The 23,184-nt window shown below is 43.9% G+C and overlaps 1 protein-coding gene across 2 annotated transcripts in view; it reads left to right on the top strand.

Moving 5' to 3' along the window:
• The window catches only part of DLGAP5 (DLG associated protein 5), a 52,227-nt gene that overhangs the window by 23,331 nt on the left and 5,712 nt on the right, over positions 1-23,184 (top strand). For both annotated transcript variants that reach the window (XM_032770386.2, XM_075065785.1), the window contains 8 exons: positions 8,682-8,983; positions 9,426-9,553; positions 9,645-9,768; positions 10,394-10,479; positions 11,749-11,909; positions 13,998-14,090; positions 16,283-16,505; positions 18,620-18,854. In XM_032770386.2, coding sequence (XP_032626277.1) covers positions 8,682-8,983; positions 9,426-9,553; positions 9,645-9,768; positions 10,394-10,479; positions 11,749-11,909; positions 13,998-14,090; positions 16,283-16,505; positions 18,620-18,854 — 1,352 coding nt within the window. The remainder of the gene's footprint in view (positions 1-8,681; positions 8,984-9,425; positions 9,554-9,644; positions 9,769-10,393; positions 10,480-11,748; positions 11,910-13,997; positions 14,091-16,282; positions 16,506-18,619; positions 18,855-23,184) is intronic.

A 23,184-nucleotide genomic window follows, 5' to 3' on the forward strand; every position in this document is an offset into this window, starting at 1 on the left:
AACCACAATTTGAAGACTTCAGTAACTCAGACATAGGTTAGGGGTTTGTTACAGAAGAGGATGGGTAGGATTCTGTGGCCTGCTTTGTGCAGGAGGTCAGACTAGATGATCATATTGGTCCCTTCTGATGCTAAAGTCTGAGTCGCAACATATTTCAGTAACACATACATAACCAAACTTCATACAACAATAGCACATACAATCCAACGAGAGATTAATGTCTATCAGATCAAGACTTTTAGAATGATACCTCACGAGGCATATTTTGTACAAAACATATCCTAATTACATGACAGTGGTGAATATTGGGGTGCCAGGGGGTCACAATACCTCCCTCATTTGTTTCAGTATTGTGTGGAATTGTGATGCCTTTTTTGGTACTGGAGGCACCAACTGCTAATTCATTCTTGGTACTGATGCCATCTCCGTATTGGTTTTTGGATGAGGTAAGTAATTTGCTTGCCTTGTTGGGGATGGCTCTTCCTCTACCAGTGGACAACTTGCTGGTCTTATTGAGACAGAGTTTGGGGACATCTTCCACTTCTCCGTTGCCTTTGAAGCACTGTTTTCAGAAATCCTCAAAACCATCCACTGTTGGTATAGAGATTGGCACCGTTCTCGCAGTAGGGATGGGGCCCCTGCCCTAGTATCTATTGGTCACCAATGCCTTATCCCTATTCCCAGTTGCCTCCTTGGAATCCTTAGTACAGTCCTTGGTCTGCCAAATCGCATTCTTTGATGCAGTCCAAGGCAAGGTTGCTGATTTCTGCCTGCAGTTTCTCATCCTGAGCCATCTCTATTACATGCGCAGTCTGAGTTCATTCCTCCTGAGCTGGTCCAGACTGATTTTCTCATACCAGAGCATCTGTTAGCCCTGCACTCTTCCTCATCCTCTCCAGATGACTCTTCCTCACCTGTGCCTCAGATTTTTAAGGATCTCCTGAGGTGTATGGTTTCTGCCTTGGGCATTCAGGCTGAGTTCATGCAGGAGAAGACACATAAGTTGCTGGATATACTCCAGGGAGGGTAGTTCTCCAGGTAAACTAAGCCTTCCTGGCATTTGCAAAGTCCTTGTGGAATACCCCAGCTTCATTATCACCTACAGCAAAGCATTCTGAGAAGCGCTATAATGTTCTCATGGAGGTATTCAACTGCTTCTACTCCCATCCAGCCTCTAACTTGCTCGTAGTAACAGCAGTAAATGACCGATCATGACAAGGGAGAGATGAATCCACCCCCAAGAACAAAATCTAAGAGGCTGGACTGGCTGGGGGTGCAGGGTAATAATTTACATGACTACCATTTAGGGTGACCAGATCACAGGGATGAAATATCGGGATGTGGGGTGGGAGGGGCGGAGCAAAAAAAAAATGGCAGCAGAGCAACAAAAAAAAGCAGTTTCGCAGAGGCCGGGGGTATTAGCAGGCCCCAGCTGCGCTGCCGGAGCGCGCACAGCGCCCCGGTTGCGTGTGCTGCATTCCCACAGAGCTTCCCACCCTCTGGCCTGCCCCAGGCACATGAGACTCGTCCCACCACAGGTGGGGAGCCCCGCGGCTCTCCCGCTCAGCTGCACTCCAACAGCTTCTTCCCGGCAGGGCAAGACGTTGGAGCGCAGCTAAGTGGGAGAGGCACGGGTTCCCCGGCAGCGGCAGGGAAGTTTATCGGTTTGGGGGACCTTGGCCGGCTCCTCGCACCAGCCACCCCACCTGGGACAAATCTCTCCCCCGCAGCCCCTCTCCACTGCATCTCTGGCAGGCAGCCCACGCTCCCTGGCCGCGCCGCCCACCCAGGCCCTGCCCAGTCCGCGCTGCCCCGTGGGCTGCAGGGCTGGAGCAGCCTCCGCGCTGCACTGCAGCGCTCCCAGCCCCAGCTGGCCATGGCCTGTGTGCCCAGGCTGCTATACAGAGGCGTCTCCTCCCCAGGCTTGGCTTGGGATCCAATGGGGCAGTGAGGGGGCGGGGCTGGGGGCAGGGATTTGGTGAGGGATCCAATGGAGGAAGGAGGGGGCGGAGTCGGGAGGGGGGGCAAGAGCCCCTCCGGGCTCCGCCTGTGCATGGGAGCAGAAGGAAAAATTGTTTGTTTGTCCAGTGTCCCGACCAGACAAACAAGCAAATATCGGGACAGTTCTGATAAAATCGGGAGGTCTAGTCACCCTAGTACCATTACATATGTGGATTGTAAATCAGCAGGCATTGTTATCTATGGACTTGTCTTCACAAACAGCAGCACAGCTGCACTGTTGTGGCTGCTCCGCTGTCGCACTTTAGTGAAGGTGCAGTTACCAGGCTGAGAGGAGAGCTTCTGCTATGGGTGTAGTTAATCTGCCTCCCTGAGAGGCAGTAGCTATGTTGATAGGAGAAGCTCTCCCACTGACATAGCACTGTCTACACGGGGTGCTAGGTTGATATCACTGTCACTCAGGGGCGTGGATTTTTTACACCCCTGAGCGACATAGTTTATACCTATATATGTCTTTATGGTAGACCTGGCCTAAATATGACTTCATCAATTTGGACACTATCTCCAAATTCATGGATAACTTGCCAGAAACCTCCAGGGAAGAACTTAAGGTGTTGGTTGGAGAGGGCCGTCTGGTAGCCAAAACTTCATTGCAGTTGTCCCTGGATGTGGCAGACTCCTCTTTTAGAATTACAGTAGAACCTCAGAGTTATGAACACTAGAGTTAGGAACTAACCAGTCAACCTAGCACCTCATATGGAATGGAAGTATGCAATTAGGCAGCAGCAGAGACCAAAAAAAAAAGCATGTACAGTACAGTTAAATGTGACCTCCAAAAAATAAAATAAAAGGAAAACTTAAAAAAAAATTTGGCAAGGTAAGGCAGCTGTTTTTGTGCTTGTTTCATTTAAATTAAGATGATTAAAAATAGCATTTATCTTCTGCGTAGTAAAGTTTAAAAGCTGTATTAAGTCAATATTCAGCCGTAAACTTTTGAAAGAACCATAACGTTTTGTTCAGAGTTAAACATTTCAGAGTAATGAACAACCTCCATTCCCAAGGTATTTGTAACTGAGGTTCTACTGTGTGGTATCAGCTGTGACTATGAGAAGGGCCTTGTGGTTGCAGAATTCTGGCATAGTCCCTGATGTTCAGCAGTGTATCGAAGACTTACCTGTCAATGGTCACATCGTGTTTTTGGAGAGAACTGATGAACTTTACATTTTGTTTAAGGACACCTGGGGCACTTTGTTTCTTGGGGGTTTAAACCCCAGCCACAAGAAGGCATAATTACGGAAGTCAGCAGCGACAGTATCGCTCACAGCCATTTTTCTGGCAATCATCCTTCCCTGTTAAGCAGCAGGACTCTTCTAGAAAAGGGCATAGATCGCAGAGGAAGAAGCCTTCTGGGTCTAATTTTAGCTGGCAAGCCCAGCCCATTGTCCTCCATCAAATAAGCAGACATTTTGACTTTCAGATCGAGGATAGCATTCCATTTGTGACTTCTGTGCCCCCATCTCTTCAGTTTGGGACAGGCTATCTTGCTTTTATGGTGCTTGGGATACAGTAACTCCTGACAAATGGGTCCTAAGCACCTTCAGATTATGCCGTTCAGTTCCTCTGCATCTCTCTTACCTTGTCCTTCCTCAAGAACCCCTCTTGCGAGCCACTGTTTCTTCAGCTGGTCTAAATTCTATGTGCTTAAAGAGATCTATAAAGGAAGTCCCACTGAATCACTGGGGAAAGGGATTCTATTCCCGATATTTCCTGGTCCCCAAACCTAAGGGAAGGATGAGGCCAATTCTCAATCTCCACAGTCTTAACAAATACATCAAATACATGGGATTCTGTATGGTCACTCTAGCAATGATGCTTTTTGCATTAAATCACAACTCATTTGCTGCTCCAGCTCTTCTTCAAATGCTTATTTCCGTGTAGTGATTTTCTCAAGCCATAGGAAGTTTCTGAGACTTGTTATGGCAGGTCGACATCAGTACGCTCTGCTTTCCCTTGGCCCATCCTCAGCTCCTTGTGTTTTTACCAAATGCATGATGGTAGTGATGGCATACCTCAGGAGAAGAGCAATTCACATCTTCCCATATCTGAACAACTGATTAGTGGGGGTCAAGACAAGTCCTCTCACATGTTCAGTTCATTGTTACCCAGGGTTTTCAGAACCCAAACTGTTTCAATTAAAGTGGTGTCAGGAATAAATCAATGGGAACACAGTGCTTCCGGCTGATGAAAATTGATAAAGTAAGCATGTTCTTATCTAAAACTACTATTTATTAAATTTAAGCACATACAGATGTAAGCAATAGGTTTAGAACATCTCAAATTACCCAGAATCTGAGATGGTAGTGAGTAATTAGCAGCAGGTCAGCAATAGCTGCTAGCTTTCCTGCTGGGGAGTATGGTCTCAGGATAGCTTCAGAGAACTATTCCAAAGTACACACTATTGTCTTTTTATAACTAACCTTTACAAAACACATCGCTCATAGTAAACCCCTACTGGGTCACCTCCTCTCCTAACTTCAATAAACTACTTCTCAAAAAAACATTCCTAACAATCTTAGTCATAATAAGCTTCTATATCAAAGGCACCCAAACTCAATGTTTCCATCCACTTATTTTCTTTCAGTCTCAGTTTGAGTCTTTTCTCCCCTCCCACTGTGGTTAGAAGAAACTGCAAGCCTACAGCTAGTATTTGACCTTGCCTCCAGAAGCACGGCTTGTTCAAATTAACCCTTAACTGTGTGGTGGTCTATTTTATTCATGGTGACTGAATGCACACAACATGGTTGCAATCAGCTTGATCAAATTCTGGGATAACATTCCCCTCAATTCCAAGGCAACAACACTGCACCTTTTCAGTTATCTAGGTCTGATCTTAAATGAGGAGAGGTTGGACATTAATACTAACTCAAAAAATCAAGTTCATTGGGGCCCTCCTAAGCTCCATAAGATCCAGGGCATTCCTACCAAATGAGCAATTCCAGGCAATTAGTCGCCTAAGTCTCTCTGCTTTCACACTTCTACCATCTAAGTGTGTCTGAAGTTAAGCCATATGGCTACATGCACTTAAATGGTCCAGCATGCAAGATTTCATGTTCATCCTCATCAAATCTGGTAGAAATTGGTCTGTTGTCCAAATTGTCAGTTATTGGATGGGCTGGTCCAAGTGCATCTAGTGGTTCTGAACTCCCTTCAGTGGCGGACAGTTCAAAGTATACAAAGGTGTTCTCCCCACATCCCCTTAGATGGGATCATAGTTACAGATGCTTCCACAATAGGTTGGGTAGCACATCTGGGGGAACTGAAGATACAAGGTTTATGGACAGAGCGGGAAGCATCTCTTCATATCAATGTTGTGGTGCTTTGGGCCATTTGCAATGTATGCAAGGTATTTCAAGTGCAGACTGGGTCACAGAAATTCAGATACTCACTAACAACATCACCACAATGTATTATGTGAACAAATGGAGGAAACCACTCCCATCAGTGTCGTCAGGAGACAAAGTTCTGGCAGTTCTGAATCAAAGAGAACATCATTCCCACTGCTGCTTGTTTACCCTGGGCCCAGGGTCACTCAACTGATCGTCCTGCAGGAATTTCTCCCAGAATCACAAATGGTCTCTGAAGAGCAATATGCTGAGGTCCATATTCACAGAATGGGATATTCCTGCTATTGACCTGATTTTGACAGAGGACAAAAGGTGCAATCAGATTTGCCCTTGAGCAGGTCTCAGTCCAGATTCCTTAGCCAATGCCTTTCATGTGAATTGGGGATCAGCATTGATGTATGCTTTCCCCCTGATCCCACTCATTCCTCAGGTCATTCTCAAGCCAAGGATGGATCATGCCAGACTAATTCTTATAGCACCAGTTTGACCAAGACAATGTTGGATTTCCAACCTCCTCAGTCTTTGTTCACCGATTCCTCTTCCTTGTTGACCTGATTTATTGACTCGGTTCCATGGTCAGATTTCACATCCAGCACTGAGCAGTCTGTCCCCAACATGAATACTAGTATGTCTAGATACAGAAAGCTGTTCTACTGTTAGCAGTAGAAAGCCCTCTGCTAGGGCCTATCTATCTGAAAAAGTGGAAATGTTTTCCCATTTGATGCCTAGCCCCGGGAGATTCAACTGATAGTCTTGCATTTAGGATGTCCTGGAGTACCTGTTACACCTTCAGTCCTCTGGTCTGTATCTCAGTTTGTTGAGGGTTTGTGTGACTGTGATTTCAGCATTTCATCCTGAAGTCCAAGGACAATCGGTTTTCTTGAACTCCATAGTAGTCAGATTTCTGAAAGTGGTCACTTGTCTCTTTCTACCACAGAAAGAAGTGAGACTTAATACTGTGTTAGCCTCCCTTATGGGTTCTCCCTTGGCAACTTGTTCTCTGTCTCTCCTAGGCAGAAAGACAGTGTTTCTTGTGGTCATAACTTCTGCAAGAAGAGTTAGTAATCTGTAGGACCCTGATGGCAGACCCTCTGTATGCTTATTTTTTCAAGGACGAGATTGCCTTGAAGTCTCATCCTAAGTTTTTAATCTCAGGGGGTGTCACTATTTCATCTTAACCAGAATGTTTACTAACCTATATTTTTTCCAAAATGTCATTCAAATGCTCATGCACAGTGTCTTCTTTCCTTGGATGTGAGACAATGCTTGGCAAGAACTAAGCCATCTTGTTTCCTTGTCTTTTTGTTTCTTTTGTGGATTGCAAAAGGGACAAGTGCTCTCTGTGCTGGCAGTTCCAAGGTGGATAACATCCCATGTTACAACGGCTTATTATGAGGTAACTCGGACCCCGCCTCTGCAGAGATTGAGCTTGTTTGACAAGGTCCCAAGTGACATCAATCACATTTCTCGGTGACATTTTGATGTTGAATATTTGCAGGGCTGCTACTTGGTCTTCCATACATATTTTTACCAAGCATTATGCTGTTTTGTCTGCATCCAGGATCAGACATGAATTTTAGGAAGGCAGTCTTGGTGTTACTCTTTAAGGAGACTTCAAGCCCCACTTCCTTCTATTATTGCTTGTGAGTTACCTGAGTGGAATACATGTCTGCAACCACTCAAAGATGTATGTTACTTTCCTGTACTGTAACTGTTGCTCTTTGAGATATGGATGCAGACTTGTATTCCCCAATCCACCCTCTGTCTCCTCTGCCTCAGAGACTCAATTCTTGACAGTATGAAGAAAGTGATAGAGAGCAGGGCCACACTGCCCTTAAATAGCCTGGGGAGGGGCTAAGGGGCAACAGTCGCAAGCACTATCCCTTTGGGTACTGCTAGGCAAAGTTCTCTAGCTTTGGTGCACTTGGCATGCTCATACCTGAGTGGAATACTCATCTTCACCCATGTCTTAAACAACAACAGTTGCAGTACAGGTAAGTAACCATCTTTCAGGACTCCAGTGCTATAATTTAGGATGAAAACCTTCATTTTGTCTATAGCTTGGCTAATGTGCCTAAGTATTGGCAGTACACTAACCCTGTAACATCACCAATATCTAGGCACAACGGGCAAGTTGAGGATGAAATGTAAGCCTCTAATTTAAAAAGCAAGGAAATTTAAAGTAAATAACACTTAAGGAGGATTAGAACTAAATTTAGTCTTCTAGAGCAGTGGTTCTCAACCTTTCCAAACTACTGTACCCCTTTCAGGAGTCTGATCTGTCTTGTGTACCCCAAGTTTCACCTCACTTAAACTACTTGTTTGCAAAGCCAAACATAAAAATATAAGTGTCACAGCACAATGTCACTGAAAATTGCTTGCTTTCTCATTTTTACCATATAATTATAAAATAAATCAATTGGAATATAAATATAGTACTTACTCCTTCAGAAGCTGAATATTTTTGGTAAAAAGTGACGCATCAAAGTGCAGAGGTCGGCTTATAAACAGGTCTACACCAAAATTTGATTATTTTAAACTCTGTGGAATCATTTAATTGAATATCTAATACATTGTCATTTTTGTTTACCTGGTGTGTCTGCAGGCATGGAGCCCCTCAGCTCCCTGTGGCGGCGGTTTGCTGTTTCCAGCCAATGGAACTGTGACCACTGAGAGCTGAGGGGCTCTGTGCCTGTGAACACCCTAGGTAAACAAAACATCCAGGCCCACTAGCAGCTTACCGTAACGGGCCAGGAGCCAGAGTTTGCCAACCCCTGAAATACAGGGTCGGCTTACAGGGTCATAGAGTTTTGCTGTTTTTACCTATCCATCTTGGGGGTCGGGGATTGGCTTATAAATGAATGGGCTAATGAACGAGTATATACAGTACATTTCAGTGTGTAGTATATAGAGCAGTATAAACATTTCATTGTGTGAAATTTTAGTTTGTATTGACTTCGCTAGTGCTTTGTATGTGGCCTGTTGTAAAACTAGGCAAATTATGTAGATGAGTTGATGTACCTCTTGGAAGAACTCTGCGTACCCGCAGGAGTACACTTACTCCTGGTTGAGAACCACTTGATAGAATTTCTTTCCACAAATTATCTTGATTTATGGATGACTCCAACTACTGGTCACTTCTCTTAACGTAAGTATTTGTTTCAAAAATGTGTTCTGTATTGTTATCTAATGAGTAAAGTCCTGTAGTACTTGCAGTAATGTGGACTAAAGTTGAAATAGAAGTCACAATAATCAACTTTATTTCTACTATAAGAACTAGTTTAAATGTTTGCTTTGTCTACCTGGTTCTGTTAACAGGCAAATAAACATGAAGTGGAAGGAAATACTTTGATGGATCAACTAACTGAAGTCTCTGTCAGTAACTCTAAAAATCCAACATCAGAAGTTCATCAGGAAGATATCCGGCTAGAAAAGGAAAACATACCAGTGACACACATTCCAGCTCCAGTGAAACAGAGAACACGTTCGTTTGCTCCTCAGAACTTTATGTTTCAGCCCCTAGATGGTTTAACAACTTATAAAGTTACACCCATGACTCCTTCCAGGGCAAATGCATTTTTGACACCCTGTCTCTCCTGGAGCCCTATGAAAATTGAAGCGTAAGAACTCCCTCTTCTAATGACTTTGCTTCCATTACAACTTAGACCTTGTTGATCAAAAGGAATTCAGATTGCAGTGGCAGTTCTGCTGTGGAAACCTGTCTAACATTAAACTGTACAGGATATCTGACATTTAATGAAATGATTTCTGATCACTACCTACCAAGCTTATATTTGACTGTGTAGTGGCAAAGGAAACCATGGTCTATAATCATGTGCCTTTAGGAGTAGAGCTCTCTGCGGTCTCTTGATATGCTATGAAATACACACGTGTTGCTTTTTAGTCAAAATAGCTTGGCTTCTCAAGACACACATGTTTAACATTTAAATTTGATTAACTGCACTTAAAAATGCCTTGTTCCTGTAATGTAGTATATTATTGGCCATGTTAGCCAATTTTAAGGCATGCGAAATAACAGTTTCTAACTTCTCTATTCCTTAGTAATGTTTCTAAAGAAGAATCAAGAAAAGTGTGTTTGTTAAAAAGTCAAGCATCACCTGCTCAGGAAGGGACTGATAAAGGCTCTCAAGAACAGCAGATTGGAACAAATTCACTGAAAGTGAAGAATGGTATAGTGTTGTGATTCACGTTTCATGTAATCCTCTTCCTTGTTTGTCAAATAGTGTCCTGGTGATCAAATATCCTTCATATATTTTTCAGAATGTGCCTCAACCAAGACTCAAGATGCTATGCAGAGTTCACATGAAACTAGTCCAGTGTCTGCAGATATCTCCGCAATTGAAACCAAAGCAGGAGAAACAGATCATGACATACCCTATTTCAGGTTTGTGTTAAGATTAGCTTCTTACCTGGCTAACAAGACTTCAGAACAGAGTACTAAAAACTAGAATATCTATAAAACACAAACTCAATAAGTCACTTTAAACTCTAACAGCACAAATAGTAAGAGGTTTTCTTGGTAGCTAGATAATGTTTAATATCATGTTTCTCTCATACTGGCCTTTCCTAGAGTTCTTAAAGCCAGTGACAAACAATCTCTTAAATGTTAATTTCCAGTAGATCAGTGTCTTCATCTTCCTATATGTACCAAGCCGATGTTAATTACTATTCTCTTTTTGTGCTTTGTTTGTATTATATACGTATTGAATAAAAACAGAATTTAAAGTGATGAAGACTAATGCCTTCTTAACCCTAGGAGAGCGAGCGGAGACAGTTCGTCTTTCTATCAGCCTCCGGGACTGGCTGCTTAGAATATATCAGCAAGCTATGAAGCCTATCAAACCTCTCCTAGAGCAGAAAGAAGAAATGTTTCCCTCCTAGTAAGATACTAAGAACACCAGCAGCTGCAAAAGTACTAATGGCAGTTAGGGAAGATCAAATTTTACTGTAAAATGTAACAGAGGTTGGGGATCTCACCTTTTCTTTTCTCTTTTCTCTTTCTTTTTTAGAAATGTTCTTGCCTCTGAGACTGAGAGGCTGATGTCCCACTGTCTCCAGTGGAATGTAAAGTTTGAACTGGACATACCAGAGGATGGTAAGAGAACAAACATGTAGTAAGGAACGGAATGGGTTTCATCCCAACCCTATATTGTCTGATCACTGGGGGTGGGGCAAAGGGCATAATTTATTTTGATTGTGTGGGCCAAATTGCATTGGTTGAGACACATAGAAAAACTGTATTGGGCAAATATCCAGAATATTTTTAAATGTTAGCATTAAAGCTCACATAGAATGTTAGAGTTTTAGGCCAGGAGGGACCACTGGATAATCTAGTCTCACATCTTGTATAGCACAGGCCACCAACCCCACCTAGCACCCACACAGTAACCAACAACTGACATGAGACCAGTCTTACAATCCACAGGACACTAGACTATTATGAGCCACAAGCAGAGACTAGAAGGGACTGAGGTGCATGAGTGACCGAGGCCGCCATGATGGCAGGAAAATGATTAAGTGAGGTATACTCAGATAATCCTGGCAAGTGACCTGCACCCACATACTGCAGAGGAAGTCAAAAAAAACCCAAGATCTCTGCCAATCTGATGTGGGGGAAATTCCTTCCCAGCCTCACATGGTGATTAGTTATAGCATGATGATTGAAGCCAGAACCAGCAGACCAAGCACCTGAGACAGTGTGTGTGCTTGGTGCCACCTCAGAGCTCTGGCCACCTTGTAGCATCCCATCTCCAGTGATGGTCATCTTCTGATGCTTCAGAGGAAGGAGATAAATAAAAACCTGCCCAGAATAGCTGGAGGGTCGGGGGAATCCCTTCCTGTCCCCTTCTGGTGGCCAGCTGAAACCCTGAAGCATGAGATTTAGAATGCAGTTTGCTGACACTAACAAAGTAAATGGAGTTGTCCACCAAAAGAACTTGTCGTTTTCAAACTTTGCCCTTTGTGTGACTTTTACCCCCCACTCCCCAAAAGCTTGAAACATAGCCAAGCTATAGAATAGCTTTTAAACCAAATTTAAGACTTAACGCAGAATAACTGTTCTTGTTTGGGGAACATGAGTCCAATGCCATAGTCAGACCTCCTCTTTAAAGGTCTCTGAAGGTTGTGTTACTTCTAAAAGTAGCTAGCATGCCTAGAAGAGTTGCAAATACAGTGGTTGGCTGCTGCTCCATATGAGCTGTTTTGAAACATTGCTCTGGATGCGGTGAATCTGAAGTCAGGTTATACAGGAAGTAAATTCTGGCACTCTACACTATTAGACATTAAATAGATTAAACCACAATAATGGTAGAATGAAATGTTCTTTTAATGTGTATGTTCAACTGTTAACTTTTTTTATCATCAGCAAAAGATCTCATTCGGACAACAGTTGGTCAAACAAGACTGCTCATAGCAGAGAGGTTTAAACAGTTTGAAGGACTGGTGGATAACTGTGAATTTAAACGGGGTGATAAGGAGACGACATGCACAGATCTGGATGGATTTTGGGATATGGTTAGTTTTCAGGTATGCACTTAATGTTAAACTACAACAAAACACAGAACCTCTACAAAATTCATGTGAAACTTCTTTCAATCCACTGTGTTCATTTTATGGAGGCTGCATTTGTAGATTTTCAGACCCTAATGTATTTTGTGTACACAAAGCAAAACTATAGGTGCTGGTTTAGTAGTCTAATGGTAACCTGTTCACTGTAACACAGCTGTGTGTGTGGTCACAGTTAGCGTACAGTTGCCATTAGACTAGATCTTCTGAGAGAAGTGGGGAAGAGCATCTACAGATCCCCTTCCCTGTGTTTCAGAGAGCAGTAGTGAAATGCATTTGAGCCTGGGGGAGGAACTGATTAGTGCTTCTTGTGTCCCCTTTTTTTTTTACCGAGCAAACTTGTAACTAGTCAAATCAAAAGGCAAAAATGTATTTAACTTGCAGTGACCACCCAAGGGAACTGGAGTTTGGATTCTCTCAGGGAAGTGAGTGGGTCTGCCACCTGGAAAGTCACAGGCACTTGGAAGAAACCTTTGGCTAATGCAGCCAACTTTGTATATGCTGAAAGAATGGAATACACTACACACACCTATTTGGTTGCTGGAAAGGCATCAGAAAACCTTTTACCTAGGAGGAAGCATAAGGGTGCTGTGGAGACAAACTTGGTGTCAAAGAATCCCCAGCTCTGCCCAGTTCTCCCTCACTATTCAGTCACTTGCACATGCTGCGAGTGAGAGGAGAGCTGGTGGAATCAGGTATACATTACCTCAGAGAACCAGTTCACCAGGGACAGACCAAGTGTTGTATCTCCAGATTGACAGGGGACAGCAAATTCTTTATCATATTCAGAGACAAGCCAGGGAGCTGGTACTATTGTAGTACAAGTTTGTGTCCGTAGCCTCAAGATGTCAAGAGCAGGGACCGAACAGGCTAGGAGAAGAAATCTAGGAAAGGAGGCAGAGATGTAGCAAATCTTGCAACAACTCTGCACTAAAAATGTTTCCTGCCTAGCGATGAGTCTGCACTTCTGGGTGTTGCCATTGTAGGTACTGTTATACAATAATCTGTTCCACATAGCCTTAAGCCTAATGAGTTCTAAGAATTTCTTTGACACAACTTAATTTCTCACTTTTTATTTCTAATTCAGCATGTGAACAGTAGGCTGTAAGCAGACTACATTAATTCTAGGTGCTGGATTTCCTGAAGGTGATCTGATGTTTTCTTTCAGTGGATCATCCAGTGTGACACAGACTTCAGTTTATTCAAAACAGCATCTTTGAATCTAATGTGTGTCTATTTAGTGTTAGTCACATCAGCTATGTTAACAGGGAGCCAGCAGTTTGCTTCTCCTACTAGAATCTGTTGGCAATTCAGCCCGCTTCTATATTTAATTGGAAAAAGTACAGAAAAGGGCAAAAAAATTATTAGGCCTATGGAACAGCTTCCATATGAGGAGAGATTTATAAGACTGGGACTTTCCAGCTCTGAAAAAAAGATTAAGGGGGGATATGATAGAGGGCTATAAAATCATGACTGGTGTGGAGAAAGTAAATAAGGAAGTGTATTATGAGAAGGAGTAAATAACACTAATTAGGGGTAACCAAATGAAATTAATAGGCAGCAGGTTCAAAGCAAACAAAGTATTTCTTCACACAACACAGTCAACCTGTGGAACTCTTTGCAGAGGATGTTGTGAAGACCAAGACTATAACAAGGTTTAAAAAAAACAAACCTACATGAATTCGTGGGGGATAGGTCCATCAGTGCCTATTAGCCAGGATGGGGAGGGATGGTGTCCCTGGCCTCTGTTCACCAGAAGTTGGGAATGACTGACAGGACGGATCACTTGATAATTGCCTGTTCTGTTCATTCCCTCTGAAGCACCTGTCATTGGCCACTGTCAGAAGACAGGATACTGGGCTAGATGGACCTATGATCTGACCTAGTATAGCCGTGCTTATGTTCTTAATGCAAAGGTACCTAAATACACAATAAACCACCTGTTTTATGCTTAAAAGACATTTGATTGAAATAAGTTATGCAGCTGTAAATCTCTGTATTTTGACCATAACCTAGTTCTCTAGCAGTCTTTTTTGGGATCTTCAACAGGTAGAAGATGTGAATAAAAAATTTGATAACCTGAGTAAACTTCAAGAGAATGGTTGGCAGCCAGTTAACAGCCCAAGCAAAAGAGCCATCAAGGTATGTGTGGCTCCTAAAAGTCTGCTCTAAGATTTAACATGTAACTGTTTTGAACAGTTCTAAATAGAATATTTGTAGTATAAGGCTACTATGCCTTCTGAAGCCCTGCTCATTCTGTTTTTCCTCTCTAAATAAAACTAGTTAACATTAGAGAACTCCTTTCAAAAAAGTCTTCACTCTTTCACTCCCACCCCCAATTAACTGGCAGTAGTGACCTATAGTTTAGCCTTTTCTTGCCCAAGGAATTGGGACTAGGAATTGAAATCTTAACTCTTGCACAGAGAATCACTGCAAAGGCATATCATCTCTTAAGGCTTGTCTGCACTGCAGTTATGTTGGTATAACTTATGTTGCTCAGAGGTGTGAGTCACACTCAGGTCTGTGTAATTTATGTCGCTCCAAAGGGCTAGTGTGGACAGCACTATGTCGGCAGGAGCTCCCGCTGACATGGCATAATAAAACTACGCCATTGAGAGGGGGTAGCCAACAGGAGAGCGCTCTCCCATCGGCATGGTGTCTTCACTAGACATACTACCGCGATGCAGCTGCATCAATGTAACTGCACCACTGTAGACTTCTAGTGTAGACTAGACCTCAGAATTAAAGAGGGTAGGTAGCCTGTAATAAGGCAGTGGCTTCCTCAGAACCTAATAGGGAGGGACCATTACACTCCCCCTGGTGGGTACAGGCAAACCTGTCCCGCCCCCCTCACAGTAAGTGTGAGGGCAGGGCAGGAAGTGTGAGGGCAGGGCCCTGCCTCTCAGTTGCAGGTGGACTGGGGAAGGAGGTGGACAACTCCCCGAGAGCCACACCCTGGGCCAGACCCAGGACTGGCCATGGAGTAGACCGATGCCCTACTGACCCAAGAGGCAAAAGGCCCCGGGGAGACATCATAGGAAGCGCTGCAGGACAGAGCCTGGTCGTGGTGGAGGAATGCTGACAGAGCTGGGTAGGAAATAGGTCAGGGAAAGCAGATGTTGGTCCAGTTGTGCTGGCAGGGCACGAGGCAGTGTTTCCCTACTGACCCAGTTATGGGACTGGGTGCCATTGCTACGGCCCTGAGCTGGCACCTGGTAGAGTAGGGTGGGCCTGAGTACCCCTACGTCTTGCCACTGTCCCACATCTAGGGCTGGCTACATACTGTACTCACCCTAGCCCAGAAGGCCTGCATCAGAGACTGCTGGGTGATTGCTTGTCTCAGCCAGTGGGGCGAGGGCCATAAACTATTGACTGCATTGTCCATACTCAAGTGCCAGAACCCAGACCTACTGCTGTTTGCCCCTGCCAGAAGGGGGTGTCACAGAGCCTGAGAGGGAAGGCAGCTACAAAGCCACAAAGTTCAAGTGTAGTAGCTAACATCTCAGTTGTGGTCTAGAGGAAGGACTCTTGTCAGTACAATATTAACTCAGTTTGCTTTTTCAGGTGAGGTCTTTGCAGTCATGCCAGTGGCAAAAGTAGGAAACTGGGTAACTTTGCTAAACCTGTGCTGTAAATGCTAAACTGTAATGAAGGGGAGTAAACGTAGGACAGTTCCACTATTGGGGTTAGAAGACTTCTGATTTTTTGGGTATGAAACAGTCTGACACTCTCCAAAAACATAACTTACAGTATTTAATACAGTCTGCCAAGTGGAAGGTAAGTCATCGCTGCCAGTGACTCATTGGACTAACAGTCAAGGTTGTGTGCGTTTCACAGTTTGGCTGCAGAATTATGCACCAGAATATAAGCTTCAAGTTAAGAAATTGTTGGACCCTTGTGGTTAGGAAGAGAAACTTTACAGGTAAGCTAGTAGCATCCCGTTTGCTGAAGTCCATGATGTCCTGCATCTCTATCTCCTGGCCACTAGGAGTCTCTGCAGCCCACTGCTTATAAGGTCATGAGCAAAAGAAACCCTGATTGCTGTCAGTAAGGTGTTAGGAAAAGTTTTGAACTCTAGGCTTTTACTTCAACACTCCTTGCAAAGAAATTGCTCTGCTCTTTTTGTCCATTCCCAAAACCCTGAAATATTTGAATGACAGTACAAGAGATCAAGGACATGAACAGGCATGATCTTTCCAGCGATTAGATTCCCCATCGCCATCTTTGTATGGGCACTATTTACAGTGGCCAACAGCTCCAAAGATGTTCTTGTATAACTGCCTTTTGTCTTTAAGCTTTAACATATGATAGAGATTCTTTTTTACAACTTTCAGAAGAAAGTTGTCCCAAGTGGGATATCTAAGCCAAAACAGGGGGCTGCTGGAAGAACTGCTGCCCGAAACCGTATTGCTGCCATAAGAGCGGCCATGAAGGAGAAAATGAAGCAGGGAGAGACAGCAGCTGACTCTGCAGTCCAAGAGATGCCAAAAGAAGAAGAAAAAGTGGTGTTTGAGGCAGGATTTTTCAGAGTTGAAAGTCCTCTAAAATCTTTTCCAGGTTGGTGAAATTCATTGCTAATATTGTGACCTGGAACTGCTGGGTGACTTCCTTCACCTGTGCTCCAGTTTGAACTTTGCTGATTATATTTGATGCTGTTGTATCACTTCAGTATCAGGAGGGATGATATTTCACCTCACTCAAAGTTCATTACACAAGGAACTGAAGGCAATTGTTTTTCATGGATGAAGTTATTTGAATGAAATCACTCAGTTGAGAGGCCTACTGGAGTAAATCAGGCAGTAATGTGACAATGGGTTGTGTACAGTTTTCAGCACCTGGTCAACTACAAAGCTTTATATTGAGTATTCTTGCTTTACTCACATGACTAAACAACCTCTAGTTCTCTATAAATAGGTTCTGCCCTTTGTTACTGTGCTAGACACATAGTTAGAGAGCAAAGGAGTACACAAGATCTTTCTTCTTCTGCAATCTAATTATGAAATCATTTTTCTCACTAGCCCTTGTTCCCAGTTGGCTCTGAGCCATTAAGAGGAGTGTTCAGCTTCTTTTCTCTACCATCTTTCTAGGTGTTCAGTCTGATTCTAAGAGTGTTCTCAACTCCTGTTGTTCTTGGGTATAGCTTCTTCCCAAAACTAGCAGAATACTTTTAATGCACATGTGACTAATACCTTGAGGTCTTTGAATTAAAAGGATTCAGGAACATTGGCTTTAAATGCCAAGATGGTGTCCACTAACAAATCTGAATCTATCAGATGAAACAAGATGAGTGACAGAGTATCTCACTGGACATACTTCTATTGGTGAGAAAGACAAACTGTCAAGGTTACACAGAGCTCCTCTTCACCTCTGGGATGTGTACTCGGAAAGTCACAGGGAAATACAAGGTGGAACAGATTGTTTAGCATAAGTAGTTAAGACCTATCAAGGGACCATTCAAGATGAAGTGGCCCTTTAACAACTCTCTGGTCATAGGAGGGGAAAGCTGGGGCAGGGGATTAAGTTGGTTACAGATTGCTGTAATAAGCCAGAAATCCAGTGTCTTGTTCAGTCCATGATTTTTAGTATCTAGCAGAGTTACAAATTTAAGCTCCCAGGCTTATATTTTCATGGTGTTGTGCAGGTTTCCTTTTAGGATGAGGATTAAGAGGTCAAATACGGTGATCACTTTTTGGAAAGTGTTCGCCCACGGGTGATAGTGGTTTTGTCTTATTTTTCTGTGAGCGCTCATATGAGAGCATGGTGATTGTTTCGTTTCTCCCACATTGTTGTTGTTGGGGCATTTAGGGTTTGTCTACGCTGCACTTGCGGCTGGCCTGTGCTAGCTGACTTGGGCTCAAGCTGTGGGGCTGTTCAGTTGTGGTGTAGATGTTCTGGCTCTGGCTGCTGCCTGAGTTCTGGGACCTTTCCACCCTGCAGGGTTGTAGAGCCCAAACGTGGATGTCTACGCTGCAGTTAAACAGCCCCACAGCCCGAGTCCAAGTCACCTTGTGTTATGGGGGGCGTTTATCATTGTAGCAGTGGAGATATTTCTACAGGTTTTGCATCTGTTCTTGCAGGGGTTTGGTGCTGCTTTGAGTTCTGTTCTGGTCTGTGAGGGGCTTGCTTCTGTCAGATGAAGCAGTTAAGACTATGAATGTGACAGTGTCCTTTTGAACCTTAAGGTTTAAAAATCTCCATTGTTAATGAAACCAGAGATGATAGTTGAAATTAGTTAATACAAAAATTTATACAGTATAATTTGTGCTGTTTATATTTCAGTTGATATGTATAGTAAAACTGACTACAGTGCTTTGTTCTTATTCCTAGTCAGTTTCAGATTCTAGGTCTCCTGTACTAGCACAGCTGTAAACTGCAAGAGAATGTCAAAATCCAAGACGTTTACTAGAATACTTGAAAGATGTTTTCATATTTAGTAATTTTTTTAATTTAAACTGTTAGTGACCTGTTCACACTTGTCACCTTTGTCCATATTCTATCTGGTAGAATTCGCAAGAAATTTTTAACTTGCCATCTGAATAAACCACTTAAGTTCAACAAATAGGAAAAAATAGCAAATTAGAAAGTGTTGCTAATCAGAATCTTGGTCACTGAATTTGTCCCATCTTACAGAAACATCTCCCATCTAATGACACTTTAAACACATTTTTCAGCTTTGCCTTCCAAAACACCTGGCAGATCTTCCCAACGGATTTCTAAACAACTGACAACTCCAAGATCAGCCAGTAGAGCTTTGCTCCAAAGCAGTCTTGCCATTCTCTGCAGCTCTGAGGACACTGTTGCAAAACAGACAACACCAGCAGCCACTGGCTTTCATGTTCCACAAAATCCTAACAGACTCCAGGCTCCTGCTAGAAAAACTCTGTTTGGCAGCACACCTGAACAAAGGTAGATACGTGAATACAGCTTCATTCTAACTTCAGAAGTTACCGGTTAACTTTTAAATGGGAATATAGACACCTCTTAGCACATACAATTGTCAATATTCATGTTTGCTAAATCTTACCATTAATTCTGCTTGGGTAAAAGATGTCAAGTCCTTGTTTTCCTCCCTCCACTGACCTAAAGCGAATCTTAAGGCTTTGCATCTCAAATATAACTTAATTGTGCATAAGCATACATTTTACTTTCTGTCCAGAAAATGAGTTGTGTAGTGAGTAGTGACAAGGACCCAACCATGATGGTAGGAGGGAGAACAGCACAATAAAGACAATACATTTCAAGAAGGTAGACTTTAGCAAACTCAGGGAGTTGGTAGGTAAAATCCCATGGGAAGCAAGTCTAAGGGGGAAAAACAATTGAAGACAGCAGTTTTTCAAAGACACATTAGTACGGGCACAAGAGCAAACTATCCCACTGCATAGGAAAGATGGAAAGTATGGCAAGAGACCATCCTGGCTTAACCAGGAGATCTTCAATGATCTAAAACTCAAAAAAGAGACTTACAAAAAATTGGAAACTCAGTCAAATTACAAAGGATGAATATAAACAAATAACACCAAGTATGTAGGGACAAAATTAGAAAGGCCAAGGCACAATATGAGATCAAACTAGCTAGGGACATAAAAGGAAACCAGAAAACATTCTGCTGATACATTAGAAGCAAGAGGAAGACCAAGGACAGAGTAGGCCTGTTACTCTATGAGGGGGGAAAGACAATAACAGAAAATGTGGAAATGGCAGAGGTGCTTAATGACTTCTGTTTCAGTTTTCACCAAGAAGTTTGGTGGTGATCGGGTGTCTAACACAGTTAATGCCAGTGAAAATGAAGTAGGATCAGAGTCTAAAATAGGGAAAGAACAAGTCAAAAATTACTTAAACAAGTTAGATGTCTTCAAATTACCAAGGCCTGATGAAATGCATCCTAGAATACTCGAGCTGACTGGAGAGATGTCTGAGCCATTAGCAATTATCTTTGAAAAGTCATGGGAGATAGGAGACATTCCAGAAGACTGGAAAAGGGCAAATATAGTGCCCATCTAGAAAAAGAAAAATAAGGATAATCCGGGGAATTACAGACCAGTCAGCTTAATTTTTGTACCTGGAAAGATGATGTTTGCAAATTGATTGCTTAATTATTTGCTCCACTTAGAAGTTAATAAGGTGATAAATAACAGTCAGCATGGATTGTCAAGAGCAAATTGTGTCAAACCAACCTGATAGCTTTCTTTAACTGGGTAACAAGCCTTGTGGATAGGGGGGAAGTGGCAGATGTGATATATCTTGACATTAGTAAGGCTTCTGATACTATCTTGCACGACCTTCTCATAAACAAACTAGGGAAATACAATCTAGATGGAGCTACTATAAGGTGGGTGCATAACTGGTTGGAAAATTGTTCCCAGAGAGTAGTTCTCACCGGTTTGCAGTCATGCTGGAAGGGCATAACAAGTGGGGTCCCACAGGGATTGATTCTGGGTCTGGTTCTGTTCAATATCTTCATCAATGATTTAGATAATGGCATATAGAGTACACTTATAACGTTTGCAGATGACATCAAGCTGGGAGGGGTTGCAAGTGCTTTGGAAGATAGGATTAAAATTCAAAATGAGCTGACAAACTGGAGAAATGGTCTGAAGTAAATAGGATGAAATTCAATAAGGATAAATGCAGAGTACTCCACTTAGGAAGGAGCAATCACTTGCACGCATACAAAATGGGAAATGACTGCCTAGGAAGGAGTACTGCAGAAAGGGATCTGGAGGTCATAGTGGATCACAAGTTAAATATGAGTCAACAGTGTAACTGCTGTTGCAAAAAAAAAAAAAATCATTCTGGGATGTATTAGCAGGAGTATTGTAAGCAAGGCACGAGAAGTAATTCTTCCACGCTGATTAGACCTCAACTGGAGTATTGTGTCCAGGTCTGGGCACCACATTTCAGGAAAGATGTGGACAAATTGGTGAGGGTCCAGAGAAGAGCAACAAGAATGATTAAAGATCTAGAAAACATGACCTATGAGGGAAGATGGAAAAAATTGGATTTGTTTAGTCAAGAGAAGACAGAGAGGGGACATAACAGTTTTCAAGGATATAAAAGGTTGTTACAAGGAATATGGAGAAAAATTGTTGTTAACCTCTGAGGATAGGACAAAAATTAATTGGCTTAAATTGTAGCAAGGGCAGTTTAGGTTAGACATTAGGAAAAACTTCCTATCAGAGTGGTTAAACTCTGGAATAAATTGCCTAGGGAGGTTGTGGAATCTCCATCATTGGGGATTTTTAAGATCAGGTTAAACAAACACCTGTCAGGGATGGTCTAGATAATACTTATTCCTTCCCTGAGTGCAAGTGACAGGACTACATGAGCTCTCAAGGTCCCTTCCGGTTCTGTGGTAGCTGCAGAACAAACTATGTAATGAGGTCAAGATTGGCTATGCTAAAAAGCTGAGAATGGTTAGAGAAGACTGAATGTTCAGATTCTTCTTTGAGTGCTTGCTCATGTCTATTCCACAGTAGGTATGCATGTGCATCATGTGTACTGGTGCCGGAAGTTTTTCTGTTAGCAGTACCTGTGGGGGGAGCACCACTGCAGCCCCTGGAGTGGTGCCTCTATATCACGCTATAAGGGGAGCCACGCGCTCCCCCCACCTTCAGTTCCTTCTTGTCACCAGTGAAGATGCGTCAGAACTTCTTGCTCCTGTTCTGCTGCAGCCTTTCCAGTTGATCATAGTGGTACCTTTAGCTACTTATTAGTAGCTCGTAGAAAGTAGTTTTCAGTTGTTAGAGCGGTCCCAAGGCATGCCTAATGCCCCAGACTTCAAGCCCTGCGACTTCTGTCGCCATTCCATGCCAAGGAGTGATCTGCATGTTGAGTGTCTCTGCTGCTTGGACGAAACTCACGGGAGTGAACTCTGCAAGATCTGCAGGTCTTTTAAGGAAAGGGACATCAGACTTCACATTATCCTCATGGAATCAGTGCTGGCTCCAACTCAGTACACTGAGTGGACTCTGTGCCAGGCACCGCATCGCTGATGCGCAACAATGCCCCTTCCAAGACGCAAAGGAAGAGCTCAACTACGCAGCAGCACCAAGAGAAGGGAGAGGGAGAGGCTGGTCTCATGTTGGAGAACCCTCGGTCTTCCCTGGGCTCGAAACCTCCGACTCGTGCTGAACGGAGTAGCCCGGCAGCATCGATGTGCACCTCTCCTGCAGTCCGGATCCCGTAGACACCAGAGGCTCAACAGGCCTAGAGACATTTTGAGCTTGCCGGTGCCTGGGGCATCACCAGGGGTGGGCCCGCGGTCCTGAGGCAAACCGCTGCTGCATGCTCAACATGCCTCCCCAGTACGGTGCAGCCCTTGCTCCAGACTGCTCTCTGCTTCATTTGGCACGCAGCGACACGTCCACCAGCCAGGTTACCCAGTTCAGTGCCGTCCAGGCAGGAGTCTCGGGGTCCCTCCATGCCACACAGCAGCAGGCGCAGGCACCGAGATAGGTGTTGAAGGCGTTCCTCTTCATGACACAGCTATCGTAGCTGGTCTCAGCGCAACCGACATCGACGCTACCGCTCTGTCAGACATCACACACGGGGCTCCCACCGCGCGTCACCGGCATCACAGCTCCCAGCGCCAAAGCAAAACTTGCAACAGTACTTCCAGGGGGTACCAGTCCTCAATGTCAAGCTTTCTGATCCCTTGGAAGACGGCATCGTAGGCATCGTCGCTCCCACCACTCGTATGGTACTGTTCAGTTGGTGGTCACCTCTGCCTTGGCACCCAGCTGCCCCTTGCTGGGTTGTACTGATCAGCAGGACCAGATAGCACCACCTGGCCTGCAGCATGGACAGTGGTAAGGAGCCCTATGGCTGGGACAATGGTGTCAATTGGCACTGTGGCCTCTGATGCCCACCCAGCCAGGAATCCACTCAGTGGCCGGGGCATCCGAGGCCCCATCAGCCTCACTATCTAGGCCAAGGTACCAGTCGACAGATCATAAGTTGTTGGCTCCGTGCCTGGACTCTGACCTAGAGGTAGATGCACCGGCTGCAGCCCACTGCCCTGTGCCAGCCTCCTCTCCTGCGTCAGATGATGCCATCACAGCACCGCTGTCCTCTGCTCCACAGGAAGACTTCAGGGCGCATCAAGACCTGCTAAAGCGGGTGGAGTCAAGCCTCCAGCTGCAGGCCGAGAAGATGGAGAGCCCATCCGATTCCCTTTTTAATGTACTGTCCCCCCTCGGTACTGGGCCATGTGGCTTTACCCTTCACCAGAAGTGGT

The sequence above is a fragment of the Chelonoidis abingdonii genome, chromosome 4, assembly GCF_003597395.2.
Source record: "Chelonoidis abingdonii isolate Lonesome George chromosome 4, CheloAbing_2.0, whole genome shotgun sequence".
Lineage (NCBI taxonomy): Eukaryota > Metazoa > Chordata > Testudines > Testudinidae > Chelonoidis > Chelonoidis abingdonii.